This window comes from Heptranchias perlo, chromosome 34 (genome assembly GCF_035084215.1).
Source record: "Heptranchias perlo isolate sHepPer1 chromosome 34, sHepPer1.hap1, whole genome shotgun sequence".
NCBI classification, from domain to species: Eukaryota; Metazoa; Chordata; class Chondrichthyes; order Hexanchiformes; family Hexanchidae; genus Heptranchias; species Heptranchias perlo.
Window position 1 is genome coordinate 11,718,724 of NC_090358.1, and position 21,368 is coordinate 11,740,091.

General features: G+C 45.5%; 2 protein-coding genes across 4 annotated transcripts in view; one reads left to right on the forward strand and one right to left on the reverse strand.

Moving 5' to 3' along the window:
* The window catches only part of clpxa (caseinolytic mitochondrial matrix peptidase chaperone subunit Xa), a 51,336-nt gene extending 41,837 nt beyond the window's left edge, over nt 1-9,499 (reverse strand). The window contains exons 1-3 of one of the 2 annotated variants that reach the window (XM_067971428.1): nt 9,084-9,499; nt 1,204-1,364; nt 776-896 (exon numbers count right to left, since the gene is read on the reverse strand). In XM_067971428.1, coding sequence (XP_067827529.1) covers nt 776-896; nt 1,204-1,364; nt 9,084-9,162 — 361 coding nt within the window. In that variant the 5' untranslated portion in view covers nt 9,163-9,499. Of the gene's footprint in view, nt 1-775; nt 897-1,203; nt 1,365-9,071 lie in introns of both variants that reach the window. The other variant, XM_067971427.1, reaches the window with a different exon arrangement.
* Nucleotides 9,500-9,558: 59 nt separating this feature from the next.
* Nucleotides 9,559-21,368, forward strand: part of LOC137301795 (myelin expression factor 2-like) — a 32,041-nt gene continuing 20,231 nt past the window's right edge. Inside the window, exons 1-2 of one of the 2 annotated variants that reach the window (XM_067971430.1) lie at nt 9,559-9,688; nt 14,017-14,076. In XM_067971430.1, coding sequence (XP_067827531.1) covers nt 9,588-9,688; nt 14,017-14,076 — 161 coding nt within the window. In that variant the 5' untranslated portion in view covers nt 9,559-9,587. The remainder of the gene's footprint in view (nt 9,689-14,016; nt 14,077-21,368) is intronic. The other variant, XM_067971429.1, reaches the window with a different exon arrangement.

Consider the following 21,368-nt stretch of genomic DNA (forward strand, 5'->3'; position numbering starts at 1 on the left):
CCAAGAGGAGCGAGCCAAGCCTGGAACTTTTGAGGGATTCCTGAGGTGACTGAGAAGAGAAGCCATTACTACAGATGTTCTGGCTATGATCGGTTCGTTAAAAGTGAGTCCAAGCAAGAGCAATTCCACCAAGCTGGACAGCAGAGGAAAGGTATTGAAGGCAAATGGTGTGGCCGAATGTGTCAAAGGCTGGAGAGAAGTTGAGGAGGAAGGAGAGATAATGCATCATTATCACAGATACAGTGAATGGCCTTAATGACTTTTGTTAGAATTGTTTCAGTGCTGTGGGAGGGACAAAAACTTGATTGGAGGGATTCAAATAGAGAATTGAGGGAGAGGTTGGCATGGATGTAGGAGGTGAGATGTTGAAGACTTTAGAGTGGAAAGGGAGGTTGGAGATGGAGTTGTAGATTGCAAGGGCATAAGGGTCAAAGATGGTGGTGGTGGGGGGGGGGGTGCGGGGGGAGAAATTAAAGGGAAGGGAAAAGTGCCTGAGGAGATGGAACCATTTACAATGTCAGCTAGCATGGGGGCCAGTTAGGAAGGTTGAGAGGTCAATAGTTTAGTGGAAATAGGATTGAGGGAGCAATGGATGGGTCAGAGAATGAGAACTTCATGTTATTAGGATAAAAACCCTACAAACGGAAAGAAGATGTAACGTGGTGCTTCCAAATAGATTAAACACCAATATGCCTTCTAGTGATAAAACCTTATTAATACCTGCATATAAGCTGATCAGTATCTCAAGACAAAGTTAGGTTTATATATTACTTACAAACAAAGGTCTCCACATGAGTGCATGGGTCACCACACTTTGGGCAGCGCAGCTGATTTCCACCTTTCCCGGAACCACCTGATCCTGATGATCGTTTGCTGCCCCCTTCACTGACAGACTTCTGCAAACATTTTAGTAGGTCAATCTCACAGTGATCACAAAAGCGAGATTAAACATCGATCACTCCATTTGGAGAGTTTGGGCCAAGTTTACAGCAGTGACTGTTGCACAAGTTTCAAAATTTTATAAATTTGATTGTACAAAATAAGTATAATTTTTAAATGACAGCAACTAAACCACAGAAAAAGCCTAGACATAATATTCATAAGCAAGGTCTGTTCTATAGATACACATCAGATACATATCTACAGAACAGAAAATAGAATTTCATAATAAAGACACATTTCACAAATAACTCGGAAGTTTACCTTACTGCCATCTCCAGAAGTTTCTTTAGTACCTCCATCTTTTGAAGCAAGTACCGTAATTGTCTCGCAAAATGCTCTGAAAGGAACTTTTCTTCCTCCCTGTGTTTCAAAACTCATCGAGTTTCCCAGGAATGGGAAATGGAGCCGTGTAGATGCAAACCCTGAAATAGAAATGCAAATTCACTTGCAATGATTTTGTCATTTTTCATATTTCAGTGGTTTAAAAGTTGTTTCTTATTCCCATTTTGCCTTTTTCATAATAGATCATTTGTTAGGCACTATCTGACTTGTGTAAATAGAAAAATGGGCAGTCAACACCTCATGTGACATTGGAGTAATTATTGCACAAATTATGTTCCACATCTCCTACATCCCACTGATATCAAACGTACAGACTAATGCTGATTTCTTAAAGACAGGTAGATCGATAGTAAGTTTACCATGAATATGCGGCCTTATACAGAGAGTATTGTGCAATGACTGCAGCTTAACTGCACATGGTGCAAAGCTAACAGAAAGTTTGAGAACTAGTTCCAAAGAAGAGCTATCCTAACAGAAGTACAGATATGCAGAGCTCTGTTTTCCCTATTCATGAGCTGTATGAGCAGATATGTCCTTGGCTGCCTGCTTGTGGCCTCAAATCGCGTCCCTAATAATGCACCACTATGCAGCATTAGTCACTTCAGAGCAAAAAATTCTTGTACACCTCACAGTAATGAGTTCCAAAACTCTATGGGCAACAGTATCAGAATTGGTCCTATCTTAAAGATATACCAGTCAGTTCAAAGCTACAACTTAGTCTTGGAATTCAGATTTCATGAACCAGTTCAGCTGTGTTCTTAGTGTATCCAGTAGTGTTCTGTGCCTGATTACAGTCTTATAACTCATTTTCAATAAGGCGTTCAGCATGCAAATATAACAATATTCCTGCCTATTTCTACACTGCTCATTAGGTAGGGGCGGCTAGAAAAATGTGGGCTTGATTTTTCTCCTGGCATTGGCCAATCTCTTGCTAACCCATAGTAAAAGTATCTTTCATTTATTTTATTTCTTCATGGGAATTGAGCGATGCAGGCAAGGCTGCATTATTACCCATCCCTGGTTGTGCAAGGTGTCAGCTTGGCTCACTGGGAGTCAGAAGGTTGTGGGTTCGAGTCCCCTTACAAAGGCTTGAGCACACAATCCAGGCTAACACTTCAGTGTGGTATGAAGGAGCGCTGCACTGTCGGAGGTGCAGTCTTTCGGGTGAGACGTTACACCAAGGCCCCATCTGCCCTCCTGTGTGGAAGTAAAAGATCCCATTGCACTATTCAAAGGGCAGGGAAATTCTCTTCATAAAAACTTCTCTCTCAATCAACATCACTTAAAAACAGATTATCTGGTCATTATCTCATTGCTGTGTGTGGGAGCTTGCTGTGCACAAAATGGCTGTCGCATTTCCCTAAATTACACTTCAAAAGTACTTCATTGGCTGTAAAGCGCTTTGGGACGTCCTGAGGTCATGAAAGGTGCTATATAAATGCAAGTTCTTTCTTTCTTGCCCTGAGAAGTTAGTGGTGGGCCTTCTCCTGGAACCACTGCAGTCCTTGAGATGATGGTACTCCCACAATGGTGTTAGACAGCAAATTCCAGGATACTGACCCAGTGACAATGAAGAAATGGCGATGTATGTCCAAGTCAGAATGGTATATTGCTTGGAGAGGAACTTGGAGGTGATGGCGTTCCCACAACATTGTTGTTCTTGTTGTTCTTGGTGGCAGAGGTCACCGGGGTGGGTGAGACTGTCAAAGTAGCCTTGGCGAATTGCTGCAGTGCTTCCTGTAGACTGTACATGTACATACTGCCGCAACAGAGTACCATTGGCGGATACGGAGTCCAGTGGCAGGGCCACAGTCAAGTAAACTTTGTGTCCTGGATGGTATTCAGCTTCTTGAGTGTTGTTGCGGCTGCTCCCATCATGGCAAGTGGTGGATATTCCTGACTTGAATACCTGACCTAACTTGAATACACTCCTGACTTGAGCCTTGTAGATGGTGGAGAGGCTTTGAGGGGTCAGGAGGTGAGCAACTTGACACAGAGTACCCAGCCTCTATCCTGCTCTTGTAGTCACAGTGTTGATTTGGCTATTCCAGTTCATCTTCTGGTCAGTGGTGACCCCAGGATGTTGATGGCAGAGAACTCAGCAATGGTGGTGCCATTAAAAGGTCAAGGAGTGGTAGCGAGACGTTCTCTTGTTCAAGATGGTCATTACCTGGCTCTTATTTACTTGCGATCACAATAACCACAAGGTAATTATGGATGAGGAAGGCCATTCAGCCCATTTGATTCATCCATCCAGAGAAATCCAAATGCCTCTCCCATTGTAGCATCCAACGGTCTCTTAAATGATTCCAGGGTTTTTGCTTCTGCTACTCTATATGGAAATTTATTCCTGCATGAAGAAAAATTTCCTGACATCTATCCTAAAGATACGCATCTCTAGGCAGTGTCCTAGGTCCAACCATCTTCAGCTGCTTCATCAATGACCTTCCCTCCATCATAAGGTCAGAAATGGGGATGTTCGCTGATGACTGCACAGTGTTCAGTTCCATTCGCAACCCCTCAGATAATGAAGCAGTCCGAGCCCGCATGCAGCAAGACCTGGACAACATCCAGGCTTGGGCTCATAAGTGGCAAGTAACATTCATAGAGTCATAGAGAGTTATACAGCACGGATAGAGGCCCTTTGGCCCATCGTGTCCGCGCCGGCCATCAGCCCTGTCTACTCTAATCCCATATTCCAGCATTTGGTCCGTAGCCTTGTATGCTATGGCATTTCAAGTGCTCATCCAAATGCTTCTTGAATGTTGTGAGGGTTCCTGCCTCCACAACCCTTTCAGACAGTGAGTTCCAGACTCCAACCACCCGCTGGGTGAAAAAGTTCTTTCTCAAATCCCCTCTAAACCTCCCGCCTTTTACCTTGAATCTATGTCCCCTTGTTATAGAACCCTCAACGAAGGGAAAAAGCTCCTTAGTATCCATCCTATCTGTGCCCCTCATAATTTTGTACACCTCAATCATGTCCCCCCTCAGCCTCCTCTGCTCCAAGGAGAACAAACCCAATCTTCCCAGTCTCTCTTCATAGCTGAAGCGCTCCAGCCCTGGTAACATCCTGGTGAATCTCCTCTGCACCCTCTCCAAAGCGATCACATCCTTCCTGTAGTGTGGCGACCAGAACTGCACACAGTACTCCTGCTGTGGCCTAACCAGTGTTTTATACAGCTCCATCATAACCTCCTTGCTCTTATATTCTATGCCTCGGCTAATAAAGGCAAGTATCCCATATGCCTTCTTTACCACCTTATCTACCTGTTCCGCCGCCTTCAGGGATCTGTGAACTTGCACACCAAGATCCCTCTGACCCTCTGTCTTGCCTAGGGTCCTCCCATTCATTGTGTATTCCCTTGCCTTGTTAGTCACTCCAAAGTGCATCACCTCGCACTTTTCCGGGTTAAATTCCATTTGCCACTGTTCCGCCCATCTGACCAACCCATCTATATCGTCCTGCAGACTGAGGCTATCCTCCTCGCTATTTACCACCCTACCAATCTTTGTATCATCAGCGAACTTACTGATCATACCTTTTACATTCATATCCAAGTCATTAATGTAGACCACAAACAGCAAGGGACCCAGCACCGATCCCTGTGGTACCCCACTGGCCACAGGCTTCCAGTCACAAAAACAACCTTCGACCATCACCCTCTGCCTTCTGCCACTAAGCCAGTTTTGTATCCAAAGTGCCAAGGCACCCTGGATTCCATGGGCTCGTACCTTCTTGACCAGTCTCCTGTGGGGGACTTTATCGAAGGCCTTACTGAAATCCATGTATACCACATCCACTGCGTTACCCTCATCCACACGCCTAGTCACCCCCTCAAAAAATTCAATCAATCAATTCGCGCCAGATAAGTGCCAGGCAATGACCATCTCCAACAAGAGAGAGTCTAACCACCTCCCCTTGACATTCAACGGCATTACCATCGCCGAATCCCCCACCATCAACATCCTGGGGGTCACCATTGACCAGAAACTGAACTGGACCAGCCATATAAATACTGTGGCTACGAGAGCAGGTCAGAGGCTGGGTATTCTGCGGCGAGTGACTCACCTCCTGACTCCCCAAAGCCTTTCCACCATCTACAAGGCACAAGTCAGGAGTGTGATGGAATACTCTCCACTTGCCTGGATGAGTGCAGCTCCAACAACACTCAAGAAGCTCGACACCATCCAAGATAAAGCAGCCCGCTTGATTGGCACCCCATCCACCACCCTAAACATTCACTCCCTTCACCACCGGCGCACTGTGGCTGCAGTGTGCACCATCCACAGGATGCACTGCAGCAACTCGCCAAGGCTTCTTCGACAGCACCTCCCAAACCCGCGACCTCGACCACCTAGAAGGACAAGAGCAGCAGGCGCATGGGAACAACACCACCTGCACGTTCCCCTCCAAGTCACACACCATCCCGACTTGGAAATATATCGCCGTTCCTTCATTGTCGCTGGGTCAAAATCCTGGAACTCCCTTCCTAACAGCACTGTGGGAGAACCGTCACCACACGGACTGCAGCAGTTCAAGGCGGCGGCTCACCACCACCTTCTCGAGGGCAATTAGGGATGGGCAATAAATGCTGGCCTCGCCAGCGACGCCCCCATCCCGTGAACGAATAAAAAAAAAAGGATGGCATGAATGTTACCTTCAGAACCCTACTCCATTTCTCATCTTCAATGAACAGAGAGATATCAAAAGTGACCGTTTTCTTTGCTGATAACACCAGCCTCCCAATTTGCAAGACAAGTGGCACCGAGGTCAATGGAGGCAAATAAAGAACTGAATAGCATGCAGGTAAATAGTGTCCCACGTTCAGTGTTGAGAAGACCAAGTCAATAACTGTTGACAAAGATTGGCATTTATTGCCTACCCACACTATTTTCAGACTTTACTCATCAGACTTTTGATTTTGTTGTTACAAGCATTAAAAATGAAACAAATGTTGGATCTATTTTATATTTACGTGCTCAACTCAGAATACCGTGGAGACTTGGTTGGTATGTTGGTAGCTGGTGTAGGATCCCTGTAGTCTATGGACATTTCACAGGCTGTAGGTTTTGTTAATAAGATGCTGAGGTTGCAAACAGTCACTTTAACCTGAGACACTGGCTGAGGAGGGGGTTGGAATCAGTGGTGGGGATACGGAGTTTGTGGCTGGGGCCAAAGACAATGGGTTCAGTCTTCCCAATGTTTAACTGGAGGAAATTGTGATTCATCCAGGTCTGGATGTCAGTTAAGCAGGCTGACAACACAGACAATAAATGCCTTCAGAGATAGAATCAGTGAAAGTTACGGCACAGAAGGAGGCCATTTGGCTCATTGTGTCCGTGCCTGCCAAAAAAGAGCTATCCAGCTTAATCCCACTTTCCAGCACTTGGTCCGTAGCCCTGTAGGTTACGGCACTTCAAGTGCACACCCAAGTACTTTTTAAATGAGTTGAGGGTTTCTGCCTCTACCACCCTTTCAGGCAGTGAGTTCCAGACCCCCACCACCCTCTGGGTGAAAAAAATTCTCCTTAGCTCCTGTCTAATCCTTCTACCAATTACTTTAAATTTATGCCCCCTGGTCACTGACCCCCCTGCTAAGGGAAATAGGGCCTCCCTATACACTCCATCTAGTCCCGTCATAATTTGATATACCTCAATTAAATCTCTCCTCAGCCTCCTTTGTTCCAAAAACCCCCCCCAGTCTATCCAGTCTTTTCTCGAAGCTAAAATTCTCCAGCCCTGGCAACATCCTTGTAAATCTCCTCTGTACCCTCTCTAGTGAAATCACATCTTTCCTGTAATGTGGTGACCAGAACTGTACACAGTACTCAAGCTGTGGCCTAACCAATGTTTTATACAGTTCTAGCAAAACCTCCCTGCTCTTATATTCTATGCCTCGGCTAATAAAGGAAAGTATCCCATATGCCTTTTTAATCACCTTATCTACCTGTGCTGCTACCTTCAAGGTCCCTTTGTTCCTCTACATCTCTCAGTAGCCTTCCATTTATTGTGTACTCCCTTGTCTTGTTTGCCCTCCCCAAATGCATCACCTCACACTTCTCTGGATTGAATTCCATTTGCCACTTTTCTGCCCACCTGACCAGTCCATTGATATCTTCCAGCAGTCTACAGCTTTCCTCCTCACTATCAACCACACGGCCAATTTTTGTATGATCTGCAAACTTCTTGATCAAGTCCCCCAACATTGAAGTCCAAATCATTAATATACACCACAAAAAGGGACCTAGTACTGAGCGTGGCTGCACCCGACTGGAAACAGCCTTCCAGTCGCAAAAACACCTGTCAACCATTACCCTTTGCTTCCTGCCAATGAGCCAATTTTGGATCCAACTTGCCACTTTCCCTTGGATCCCATGGGCTTTTACTTTTTTGACTAGTTTACCATGTGGGACCTTGTCAAAAGTCTTGCTAAAATCCATGTAGACTACATCAAATATGTTACCCTTCGACCCTCCTTGTTACCTGCTCAAAAAATTCAATCAAGTTGGTCAGACATGACCTTCCCTTAACAAATCCATGCTGACTGCCATTGATTAACTTGTGCCTTTCTAAATGACGATTTATGCTGTCCCTCAGAATCGGTTCCAATAATTTGCGCACCACCAAGGTTAGACTGACTGGCCTATAATTACTCGGTCTATCTCTTTCTCCATTTTTAAACAATGGTACAATGTTAGAAGTCCTCCAATCCTCCGGCACCACACCTGTAGCCAGGGAGGATTGGAAAATGATGGTCAGAGCCTCCGCTATTTCCTCCCTTGCTTCTCTTAGCAGCCTGGGATACATTTCATCCAGGCCTGGTGATTTATCTACTTTCAAAGATGCTAAACCCCTTAATACTTCCTCTCTCACTAATGTTTATCCCATCCAATATTTCACACTCCTCCTCCTTCACTACAAAAGAGAGAGACGATGTAGAGATTGTAAAGGCAGATACAAAGTATTCATTAAGAGCCATACCCACATCTTCCGCCTCCACACATAGATTACCTTTTTAGTCTCCAATAGGCCCAAAATAGATGCCAAAAAAAGAATTTGGAAATCTTGAGCAAACTTTGTCACCATGAAAACTCATAACAGATCACTACTGCATCACATATGCGTGACATAATAATACATTATGTAATTGCATTGTTCATCTAAAAACAAAAAGTTTGCCAGACACTTGTCCTTCAAAACCAGCAGCTTTCAATAAATCAGTACAAAGGAGTCCTGGGGGACAAAAAAAAGGAAGACTTGCATTTATGTAATGCATTTTATGACCTCAGGACATATAAATGCACTTGACAGCCAATGAACTATCTTTGAAGTACAGTCACTGCTGTAACACAGGAAATACAGCAGTCAATTTGCACACTGCAAGTTCCCACAAACAGAAATGAAATAAATGACCAGATCATCTGTTTTTGATGTTGGTTGAGGGATAAATATTGGCCAGGACACTAAGAACTCCCCTGCTCTGTGCCTTGGGATCTTTTACCTCCACCTGAGAGGGCAGACAGGGCTTCTGTTTAACCTCATCCAAAAGACAGCACCTCTGACACTGCAGCACTCCCTCAGTACTGTACTGAAGTGTCAGCCTAGAACACGTCTTGAATGCACAACCTACTGACTCAGAGGCGAGTCACTGCAACTGAGTCACAACTATACCAAGATTATTTCCCATCAAAACACTGATTGTGTTGCAACTGCGAGTCTCGCCGCAAGGTAAATGGATTAATTGCGTTCCTTTCTATTGAAGATAAGACCCGCTCAGTTATACCCACCCCAGCTCTTACCCAGCCCGGAGGTGGTTATGGATGATCGGAGGAGACGTGCTGCCGACGAGCAGGTGCACATCACCACGATGCAGGACATTTTTTTCCCCCCAGCGCTTCTCTCTCTTCTTCTTCTTCTTCTTCCTCACAGCCGAGGCCCAAGCGTCTTCCCACAGGCTTCGCAAGGCCGGAATCCCGTCAAATCACCCCCCCCGGCCCCCAACGACACTCCGTGGGAGAGGGGGTGGGGGAAAAAAAAAAAGAGAACGGTGGCGAAAAGTTGCGGGACCAGGATTCAGACTGAACGATCGGGATCAGGAACCAAAAAAAAAATTAAATAAAAAAAAAACTTCCAACAAACAGATCAACGACAAAAAAAAAAGGCTCAAGATCCACTCCAGCGCGGCCCAGCGTCGCTAACGCACAGTTGCAGCCACCGGAAGGAATCACTTCTGGGTCAGAACTTCCTGTTTGTGCACTTGGGCCGTTAGGGAGGAGAAGGCTGGCGCGCGCCCTGCAGGCGACATGGTGGATGGGCAAATGGTGGAAATGATAGCCAGACACATCGGGAACCCACCCAGTCACACACCGCTGGGTTTCCTATTTGCAGGGATACGTCGAACTAGGTACATTTTAAAAACAAAAACAAAAAAAAATTTTTTTTTTTTTACAAACGAGGTGAAGGCTGGGGATTGTGAGATTCGAGGAGCCAAGCAACTCGCATCCAACTAAACAAGTTTTTTTTTTCAAACTTTAATGTACTCTGCGAGTATTGATACGCTCTCATTGAGTCTTCGGCCACCTGTCGGCATTGATACCACATTAACTAAATGAATTAACTGCCACATTTTTTAAAAAATTGGGATAGACCCTAGAGTTTTATATTAACCGTTGGCTATTAATAACGCGGCCCCCTGCATCATCGGTCCTGTCACAAAGACTGTTGACACCGCAGTGACCCCCGCCTCCCTTGAGGTTAAGGCCAGAAACCGTAATTGTCACCTTTTATTAATAATGTCCTCCTTCTGGGGAGTTGTTTGTAGCTGTTCTGGTATCATTGGGTGCCAACCTGTGGAGCCAGAACAAAACAGGGCATAATCCCAGGGAGCCCTGTTTAACTTTGAAATACAGCATCAGCTGCCCACTCCTGTAAGGTTACCTCTGCAGTCCCCCCCTCCAAGGATCTATCCTTGGCTCCCTTCTGTTTTCTCATCTACAGGCTGCCCCTCCACGACATCATCCGAAAACACGTAGTCAGGTTCCAAATGTACATTGACGACACGCAACTCTACCTCCACCACCTGTCTCGAACCCTGCACTGCCTTTGTGTTGTCAGGCTGCTTGTCCAACATCCAGTACCAGATGAGCAGAAATTTACTCCAATTAAACATTGGGAAGACCAAAGCCATTGTCTTCACTCCCTGCCCCCTCCCACCCCGCCACAAACTCTGTTCTCTACTACTGATTCCATCCCCTTCCCTGGCCATTGTCTCAGGCTGAACCAGACTGTTTGCAACCTCAGCGTCCTATTTGACCCCGAGCTCAGCTTCTGACCCCATATCCTCTCCATCACTAAGACCAACCACTTCCACCTCCGTAATGTCACCTGTCTCCACCCCTGCCTCTGCCCATCTGCTGCTGAAACCCTCATCCATGCTTTTGTTACCTCCAGATTAAACTATTGATATGCTGTCCTGGCCAGCCTCCATCTTCCACCCTCCATAAACTTAAGCTCATCCAAAACTCCACTGCCTGTATCCTAACTCGCACCAAATCCCATTCACCCATCACCCCTGTGCTCGCTGACCTCCATTAGCTCCCAGTCCAGAAAATTTAAAATTCTCATCCTTGTGTTCAAATTCCTCCATGGTCTCACCCCTCCCCTCTTTAACTTCCTGCAACCCTCCAAGAACGCTACGTTCCTCCAATTATGGCCTCTTGTGCATCTCTGACTTCCTTCGCCTCACCATTGGTGGTTGTGCCTTCAGTCATTTGGCCCTAAGTTCTGGAATTGCCTCCATAGACCTCTCCGCCTCTCCTCCTTTAAGATGCTCCTTGAAACCTATGTTTTGACCAAGCTTTTGACCAACCTGTCCTTATGTCTCTTTCTTCGGCTCGTGTCAATATTGTTTTGTCTGATTAGGTTCCTGCGAAGTGCCTAGGACACCGGGAGAAGTCCCCTGCTCGTCTTCAAAATAATGCCATGGGATCTTTTACGTCCACCTGAGAGGGCAGGCGGATCCTCGGTTTAGTGTCTCATCCGAAAAATGACACCTCTAACAGTGCAGCACTCCCTCAGTACTGCACTGGAGCGGAGAGTTCAATGGGTATTGAGAGGCTGGAGGAGGTTGCAGAGAAAGGAAGTAGCAAGACCACGGAGGGATTTAAACACAGGATAAGGAGAATTTATAAATTTAAGGCGCTGGCACGGGGAGTGAGAACCAATATAGCTCAGTAACGATGGCAGTGATGGGCAAGCGAGACTTGATACGGGTTAGGATACAAGCAGCAGAGTTAGTGAGCTGAAGTTCATGGAGGATGGAGTGGAGAAGGCCAACAGTTAATCATTGGAGGTAATTTAGTGGATTTCAGTTGCAGGTCGGCTGAGGTAGGAATGGAAATAAGGCGATGTTACAAAGTTGGAATTGGGCAATCTTTGTGATGGAGAGGGTTTGGAGGCTCAGCTCAGGATCAAACAGGACACGAAGGTTGTGAGTAGTCTGGGTCGACATGAAACAGTGGCTGCTGAGTGGTATGGTATCGGTGGCGAGGATATGGCGTTTGTGATGGGGCTGATGTCAGTGGCTTTGGTCCAATGGAAGAAATTACAGCTCATCCAGGACTGGATGTTGGACAAGTGGCCTGACAGCACAAATATAATAGAGGGGTTAAGAGAGGTGGAGAGAGCTAGAGCTAGGTGCAATACATGTGATGCCTAGGGACATCATGTGATCCTTGGGTGATTCCAGAGGGTGACACTGCAGGGGGCAGGGAAGAGAAGCGATTGGATTACTCTTGCTATGATGGGATAGCTAAGAGTGAAACCAAGCAAAAGCAGTTCCACAGTGGTGGAAAATAGAGGACAGGTATTGGAGGAGGATGGCATGATCAACCATGTTGAAGGAGGATGAAGAGGGATTGTGCACCATGATCACAGTCAAAGACAGTATCGTTTGTGACTTTGGTTGGGGATATTTCAGTGCTGTGGGAGGGGTGGAAACCTGATTGGAGGGATTTAAACAGGGAGTTACTGGTGAGATGGGCACAGATCTGGGAGGTGACAACATGTTCAACTACCTTAGAGAGGAAAGGAAGCCTGGAGCTGGGATGTTAATTGGTGAGGACAGAGGGATCGAGAGTGGATTTTGTGAGGTATGGGGTGATGGCAATTTTGAAAGGGAGTGAACCATTTACAATATTAGCTAGTATGGAGCTTAGTTAGGGAGGTTGGGTAGTAAGGATTTTAGTGGGAATGGGGGTTAAGGGATCAGGATGTAGATTTCATGGATGCAATTACATAGAATTACATAGAACGTACAGCACAGAAACAGGCCATTTGGCACAACTGGTCCATGCCGGTGTTTATGCTCATACGAGCCTCCTCCCACCCCTCTTCATCTAATCCTATCAGCAGTACCTTCTCGCTTGCAAAGGGCACTGAGAGAGATGTTGAAGAAACTAGAGGGAGTGGGAGGTTCCGGGATAGAGTAGGAGAGGGATTGGAAGAGATTTGGCTTAGTGATCAAGGGGAAGAGGGAAGCAGCAGAGGCAGTTGAAAAGATGACTGCTATCTCGGTGATGAAGAAATCCATAAGTTATCTCACACATTTTGTTAGAGGTGAGGGCAAAGGGATTAGGGAGAGGGGTTTAAGGAGGTGGTTGGTCATAGAAAAAAGTACAGTGGGGTTATCTTTGCCCTCGAGGATGATCCTAGAGCAGTGGTCAGTTTTAGCAGAGGGTAGTGAGGCCTGATACGAGTTTGACGTGGTCCAGCCAGATCTGCTGATGGATAGCTAAGCCAGTTATGCACTCGACTTGCTTAAGTTTTCACCCCTTGGACTTGAGGGAGCAAACATGGAGGCCATACCAGGAGGAATGGGAGACAGTGAAGGTTCTGTTGGGGGCCAAGGGCATCGGAGATGGAGGTGAGCAAGTGGGTAACCAAATCAATAGCTGCAGCATTTTTGTAGCAAATGGAAGAGGCTAGGCAGTTGGCAGTTTTGAGTTAGGAGTAAATGGTTGAGCCATATTGACCAACAACAACAACTTGTATTATATAGCGCCTTTAACATAGTAAAACGTCCCAAGGCACTTCACAGGAGCGTTATCAAACAAAAGTTGACACCGAGCCGCATAAGGAGGTATTAGATGAGGTGAGGTAGGTTTTAGAGTGTCTTAAAGGAGGAAAGAGAGGCAGAGAGGTTTAGGGAGGGAATTCCAGAGCTTAGGGCCTACGCAGCTGAAGGTACGTCCGCCAATGGTGGAGCAATGAAAATCAGGGATGTGCAAGAAGCCAGAATTGGAGGACTGCAGAGATCTCAAAGGGTTGCAGGGCTGGAGAAGGTTACAGAGATAGGGAAGGGTGAGGCCTTGAAAGGGTTTGAAAACAAAGATGAGAATTTTAAAATTGAGGCATTGCCGGACTGCCAGTGTAGGCCAGCGAGCACAGGTGTGATGGGTGAACAGGACTTGGTGCGAGTTAGGATATGGGAGGATCCCAGGTTTGATCGCCACTCTATGCTGAGTTAGCTGATCTCAGCTGTAGTGCTGATAAAGATGGCCACAGTGCCTCTGGGTTGGGGGGAAAGTTGGTAAGAGTAGCAGGAGAGCGGAGGAGAGGAAATGGGTGAACCTAAAGTTACAAAGAAAAAGGTTGGAGACTGCTAGCCAGAAGAAACTTTGCCTCGTAACATAGAGGATTCCTTACTTCATTGAGTGTCCTGTTTTTTTACAGTTCCGCCAACATCCACAACCACTCCGCTTGGATGAGGACAGAACTAACAAAGAATGGATGGTAGGAAAGATTTCAAAATTACACAGGAAACCATTTCAACTTTTTGGGGAAAAAAACACACCAAATCTGTGAGCCATGAAAATAGGAAAGAACTTCATAATGTGTATATATTAGATTGTATTGGAGTAATTTTAAAATCATAATTATCTCAGGATTCTGACCGTGGTGTTATAATTGATAATTGACCACATTGATATAATTTACCAACTAGATTAAATTATTTTTTATTGAGCACATAATCTAGGCTGATGCTTCAGTGCAGTACCGAGGGAGTACTGCACTGTCGAAGAAGCCGTCTTGCAGATGAACTGTTAAACCGAGGCCTCGTCTGCAGCGAATGTAAAAGACACCATAGCACTATTTTGAAGAAGAGCAGGGGAATTCTCCCTGGTGTCCTGGCCAATATTTATCCCTCGTCCAACATCACTAAAAAAATGTCAGGTCATTATCACATTGCTGTTTGTGGGAGCTTGCAGTGTGCAAATTGGCTGCTGCGTTTCCTACATTACAACAGTGACTATACTTCAAAAGTACTTAATTGGCTGTAAAGCGCATTGGGACATCCTCAGGTAGTGAAAGGCACTATATAAATGCATTTCTTTCTTTCTGTTAATAACCATTGTCTACTTAAATTTACAATTTAATTCGCTGGCAAGGCCAACATTTATTGCCAATCCCTTGTTGCCCTTGAGAAGGTGGTGGTGAGCCGCCTTCTTGAAATGTTGCAGTCTGTGTGGTGAAGGTACTCCCACAATGCTGTTAGGTAGGGAATTCCAGGATTTTGACCCAGCGACGATGAAGGATATATGTCCAAGTCAGGATGGTGTGTGACTTGGAGGGGAATGTGGAGGTGATGGTGTTCCCATGCGCCTACTGCCCTTGTCCTTCGAGGTGGTAGAGGACACAGGTGTGGGAGATGCTGTCGAAGAAGCCTTGGTGAGTTGCTGCAGTGCATCCTGTAGATGGTACACACTGCAGGCACGGTGGTGGAGGGAGTGGATGTTTAAGGTGGTGAATGGGCTGCCAATCAAATGGACTGCTTTGTCCTGGAAGGTGTTGAGCTTCTTGAGTGTTGTTATAGCTGTACCCATCCAGGCAAGTGGAGAGTATTCCAGCATACTCCTGACTTGTGCCATGTAGACAGTGGAGAGGCTTTGAGGAGTCAGGAGGTGAGCCACAGAGTACCCAGCCTCTGACCTGCTGTAGTAGCCACGGCATTTATGTGGCTAGTCCAGTTGACTTTCTGGTCAATGGTGACCCCCCAAGATCTTGATGGCAGGGGATTCGGCGATGGTGATGCCATTGAACATCATGGGGAGGTGGTCATTGCCTGGCATTTGTGTGGTGCGAATGTTACTTGCCACTTATCAGCCCAAGCCTGGATGTTATCCAGGTCTTGCTGCATGCTGGCATGGACTGCTTCATTATCTGAGGAATTGCAAATGGAATGGAACACTATGCAATCATCGGCGAACAGCCCCACTTCTGACCTGATGATAGAGGGAAGTTCATTGATAAAGCAACTGAAGATAGTTGAGCCGAAGATACTGCCCTGAAGAACTCCTCCAACGATGCACTGGGGCTGAGATGATTGGCTTCCAACAATCACAACCATCTTTCTTTGTGCCAGGTATGACTCCATCCACTGGACAGTTTTCCCCCGATCCTCATTTACTTCAGTTTTATGAGAGCTCCTTGGTGCTACAATTGGTCAAACGTGTTATAAGTTGGATAGCCAGGTGGTGAAGAATAGAACACTAGGGCCTAGTTTTCATTTGCTTCCAAGCCTTTATACACAGAGCTCCACCTTACCACCATTACCACACCGTAAATCAGCTCTCTTATAAATGGATACAAGAGCGTTCCCAATTGTTACCACCACCTGAATACAATTAACACTAATTGATATAAATCACATGGATACAGACTGCCTTAATGTCAAGGGCAGTTACTCTCACCTCATCTCTGGAATTCTGCTCATTTGTCCATATTTGGACCAAGGCTGCAATGAGCTCTGGAGCCGAGTGGTCCTGACTGAACCCAAACTGAATATTAGTGAGCAGGTTATTGGTGATTAAGTGCCGCTTGAAAGCACTGTCGATGAATCCGTCCATCACTTCTGATGATTTAGCATGTATAAAGCATTGCAATATTTGCACATCTTTGGATAATCAGATAATGGCATGTCTTTTTAATTGTCTACCCTTTGTAATCAATAAACTGCTTCATAAAGACGATTTGGACTTAGTGTGTGTGTTTTAGGCCCCCCTATTATAAGAAGGGGGGTTAGGGTGTGTTTTATTTCCAACAAATCAAAAATTCAAAATATGTGACAAATAATAATTTTATTATATCGATCCAGGATGCACTCCAGTCCCTGTGGTGCCTACCGGTCGCGGAAAGCCTCAAGCGTACCGGCGGACATTGCGTGCTCCCTCTCCAGGTCCACCTGGGCGCGGAGAATGCCGCGGAAGAGAGGTGGACAGTTGAAGCGACTGCCCCCACGGGCCGCGTCTAACCCGGACCTGTGGATAGCAACCTTGGACAGGCCCAGGAGCAGACCCACGAGGACGTTCCCTGACTTGCCCGCCGCCCCTCCTCACTGGGTGGCCAAAGATCAGGAGCAAGGGACTGAAGTGCAGCCAGAACTTGAGGAGCAGCCCCCTTAAATAGTGGATCAGGGGCTGCAGCCTCCCCCCGCCCTGTGAATAAATGAAACACGGACTCATCCAGGCCGCAGAAATTGCAGGCGGCCTGGGAGTTTGTGAAATGGCTTAACAGCCTGTTTGTAGGGATTGCTCCGTGCAACACTCTCCACCCCAGATCCCCAATGGCGATTTCGACTTTGCTTTAGGAAGGTACAGCACAGTTCATTGCCTACAGACTTCCGGAGTGTTAACTCACACATACATAACAACAACAACTTGCATTTATATAGCACCTTTAACGTAGCAAAACATCTCAAGGCGCTTCACAGGAGCGTTCTCAAACAAAATTTGACCCCGAGCCACATAACAAGATATTAGGACAAGTGACCAAAAGCTTGGTCAAAGAGGTAGGTTTTAAGGAGCATCTTAAAGGAGGAGAGAGAGTAGAGAGGTGGAGAGGTTTAGGGCGGGAATTTCAGAACTTAGGGCCTAGGCAGCTGAAGGCACGGCTGCCAATGGTGGGGCGATGGAAATCGGGGATGTGCAATAAGACAAAATTTGGCTTAAATAACCTCATCACGAGTAATGGTTACATTACAGGGCTGTGCAAACAGAGATGTAGCGAGCTCTCTGTAAAGAAAGATACCTGCAGTCCATTAAAGCAACAAAACTGTCTAAAATATATTATATTATTCAGTCTATCCTTTGGACAGAGTGAGCTTCACTGCACCCAGAATTTACCAGGTTCATGCTGTGTAACAGAGTGCTAAGCAACACTAGTTTTAGAAGTTCCATTTCTTCTCCGATATCTCGAACCGGGATTGGAGAAATTAATTAATTTTCAAGAAGTGAATGGGATTCCCTGATAGATCATAAATCAGGTGAGACAAACACATTTATTTTTGCAATTGCAGAGACCAGTGTCTGGCTGGTGAGAATAAGTATCTGAAGTTTGTAGAACAAGGACAACTGAGCAAAATTGACATGGAGGGAGGGAGAACAAGAGATTAGGTAAGAAATTAAAACTGGGATTAGATTGGACCAAAACCAGAAATAGTTACATTTGTTTGCAAAACAATTATTGGTTGCACTTTTGACTGAATTTGTTCCATATGTAGCTTTTTAACAGGTACAGATAATTTGCACCGTGTGGTGCTATTCAAACCCTACTTCGAACAGTATCAATGCAAAACATAACTTTGGGAAAGTATTAAGTAATTTCAGGTGTGAAGAGTCAAAATATTTTCCAATTTGGGACATTATAATTTCTCAAACAGCATGGAATGGTAATGTTGACAGTAAATGTGCGTCTCACATAAAACTAAAAAATGCGTACGAGATATTGACAATTTGAACAATGAGCCATGCATGCAGATAGAATTCCCTTTGGTATAGAGATATCCATTGGCTGTGCTGCTTATGATTCACCAATATTCCGAGTGGTGACATATTCAAATCACTTTTCCAGTAAATTTGCCACTGGGGGATCAGGGCACAACGATCTAACTTAATCCATTTGTCACCAATATTGCCATTGCAGGAAATTCTGGGCCATATACATTGGGACGAATCTTGCTGGAAAAATAATGGCGTGTTAACGACGCACGCTGTTATTAATGCGCAAATCGGCCAGCAAGTTCTGGGGAATTATGAGATATGCCGTGAGTTGCGAATCTCCAGAACTTGCTGGTTAATTTATGACGCTCCACCTTTTGCTTCGCACAAGCAGCATCTCATCCTTATCTCTGTTATTTTTAAGAACTTGCAAGATTTGCACATTAATTGCCCAAGTTAAGCATAAGTACCTTTTTAACAATGTGATAATTATTAATGCAATGCCAGTCAACCTCACTGCCCCAGAAAGGGAACAATTAAACTATTCCTGCATGTAGTAAATTGTTAAGAGATTTTAAAAATGTAGTTTAATTAACACATCTTACACTCTCACCCTGAATGTGTTGACTTTAAATTACTGCAGTGCCTTACAAATAAAAACACCCTTTTAATGGCTTGTTTCTGTTTTGTACATTCTATGTAATGCATGTAATTATTTCTCATATATACAGCTCAACAATGTTTGGGCACAACCACATTCCTTTTGCTATCAAGTACTCTGTGTGTGGCGTATCTATATGCTGGGTTCATTACCAAAACTTTCATTTACTGGTAAAATAAAAAGGAAATGCTGGAAATACACTGCGGGTCAGTCAGTCAATCAGCATTTGAAAAGAGATAATGAGACGTCATGGAAAACTCCCTGCCTCATGTCGATTGCTTACAAAAATGCATGTCGATTGGGAGATCTACTCCTGGAGGCAGAGGGCATATAGCCGAGGTACTAAATGAGTACTTTGCATCTATCTTTACCAAGTAAGAAGATGCTGCCAGAGTCTCAGTAAAGGAAGATGTAGTTGAGATACTGGTTGGGCTAAAAATTGATAGAGGTACTAGAAAGGCTAGCTGTACTTAAAGTAGATAAGTTACCTGGTCCGGATGGGATGCATCCTAGGTTTCTGAGAGAAGTAAGGGTGGAAATTGCGGAGGTACTGGCTATAATCTCCTAAACATCCTTAGATACGGGGGTGGTGCTAGAGGACTGGAGAATTGCAAATTTTACACCCTTGTTCAAAAAAGGGTGTAAGGATAAACCCAGCAACTATAGGCCAGTCAGTTTAACCTTGGTGGTGGGGAAACTTTTAGAAATGCTAATCCGGGACAGCATTAACAGTCACTTGGACAAGTGTGGATTGATTAAGGAAAGCCAGCACGGATTTGTTAAAGGCAAATGTTGGGCCGAAGGGCCTGTTTCCATGTTGTAAACTTCTATGATTCTATAAATCATGGTTAACTGATAGAGTTTTTTGATGAGGTAACAGAGAGGGTAGATGAGGGCAATATAGTTGATGTGGTGTATATGAACTTTCAAAAGGCATTTGATAAAGTGCCGCATGGTAGGCTTGTCATCAAGATTGTGGCCCATGGAATAAAGGGGGCAGTAGCAACGTGGATACAGAATTGGCTACGGGACAGGAAACAGAGAGTAGTGGTGAACGTATTGGTGGTATATCGGACTGGAGGGAGGTGTACAGTGGTGTTCCCTGGGGTCGGTGTTAGGACCACTATTTTTCTTGATATATATTAATGACTTGGACTTGGGTGTACAGGGCACAATTTCAAAATTTGGAGATAACACGAAACTTGGAAGGGTAGTAAACAGTGAAGAGGACAGTGATAGACTTCAAGAGGATATAGACAGGTGGTGGCATTGGTGGACACGTAGCAGATGAAATTTAATGCAGAAAAATGCAAAATTATACATTTCAGTAGGAAGAATGAGGAGTGGCAATATAAACTAGAGGGCACAACTCTAAAAAGGGCATAGGAACAGAGAGATCTGGGAGTATATGTACACAAATCGTTGAAAGTGGCAGGGCAAGTTGAGAAAGCGGTTAAAAAAGCATTCAGGTTCCTGGGCTTCGTTCACCTGAGGAAGGAGGTAGCCTCCGAAAGCTTGTGAATTTAAAATAAAATTGCTGGACTATAACTTGGTGTTGTAAAATTGTTTACAATTGATAAATAGAGGCATAGAGTACAAAAGTCATGATGAACCTTTATAAAACACTGGTTTGGCTACAACTGGAGTATTGTGTCCCGTTCTGGGCACCGCACTTCTGTAAGATATGAAGGCCGAGAGAGGGTGCGGAAGAGATTTACTCGAATGATTCCAGGGACGAGGGACTTTCGTTACGTGGATAGACTGGAGAAGCTGGGGTTGTTCTCCTTGGAACAGAGAAGGTTGCGAGGAGATTTGATAGAGCTATTCAAAATCATGAAGGGTCTGGACAGAGTAGATAGAGAGAAACTGTTCCCATTGGCGGAAGGGTCAAGTACAAGAGTGCATAGATTTAAAGTGATTGGCAAAAGAACCAAAGGTAACAAGAGGAATAACTTTTTTTTTTACACAGCGAGTGGTTCGGATCTGGAATGGGCTACCCGAGGGGGTGACGGAGCCAGATTCAATCATGGCCTTCAAAAGGGAACTGGAAAGTAAAAGAAAATTGCAGGGGGTACGGGGATGGGACTGGAGGAGTGGGACTCGCTGGATCGCTCTTGCATGGAGCCCGCGCGGACTCGACAGACCCAATTGCCTCCTTGCCGTGCTGTAATCTTTTGTACGGTTGTCGCGAGATTTTCTGGTTGGGGAGGGTGGAGTGGTGCGCGGGGCTTCGCGGAACGGCTCGTGTGAGTGAAAGGTCCCGTGTCAGCGAGCTCGGCGGATTCGGAGCACAATTTCAAGGCGAACGTAATGGAAGAGATCAAAGACGAGCCGCAGGAGGTTCAGAATGCCGAAAACACTCAGCACGAAGAAAACGAGACGCCGGATAAAACGTAACGCATCTCCTTTCCCTGTGTTTTAGTGCCTGAGCCTTTTAACCTGTCGCGGTTCAGCGTGCGAGTGAGTACGGCCTGCGGTTGAGGCCGCAGGCGAACCACCGATCTTTGCCCTCGGGGCCGCTGCGTTCCCGTCCTTTATTTCAGTTTCAAGCTTCGCTATTAAATTAGTGCACCCTTTGCTTCCACCCCCTCGTTTTCTGTTGTTTGATTTTTTTTTTTCCGGAGCCCCAAAACTTCCTGTAGGCCGAG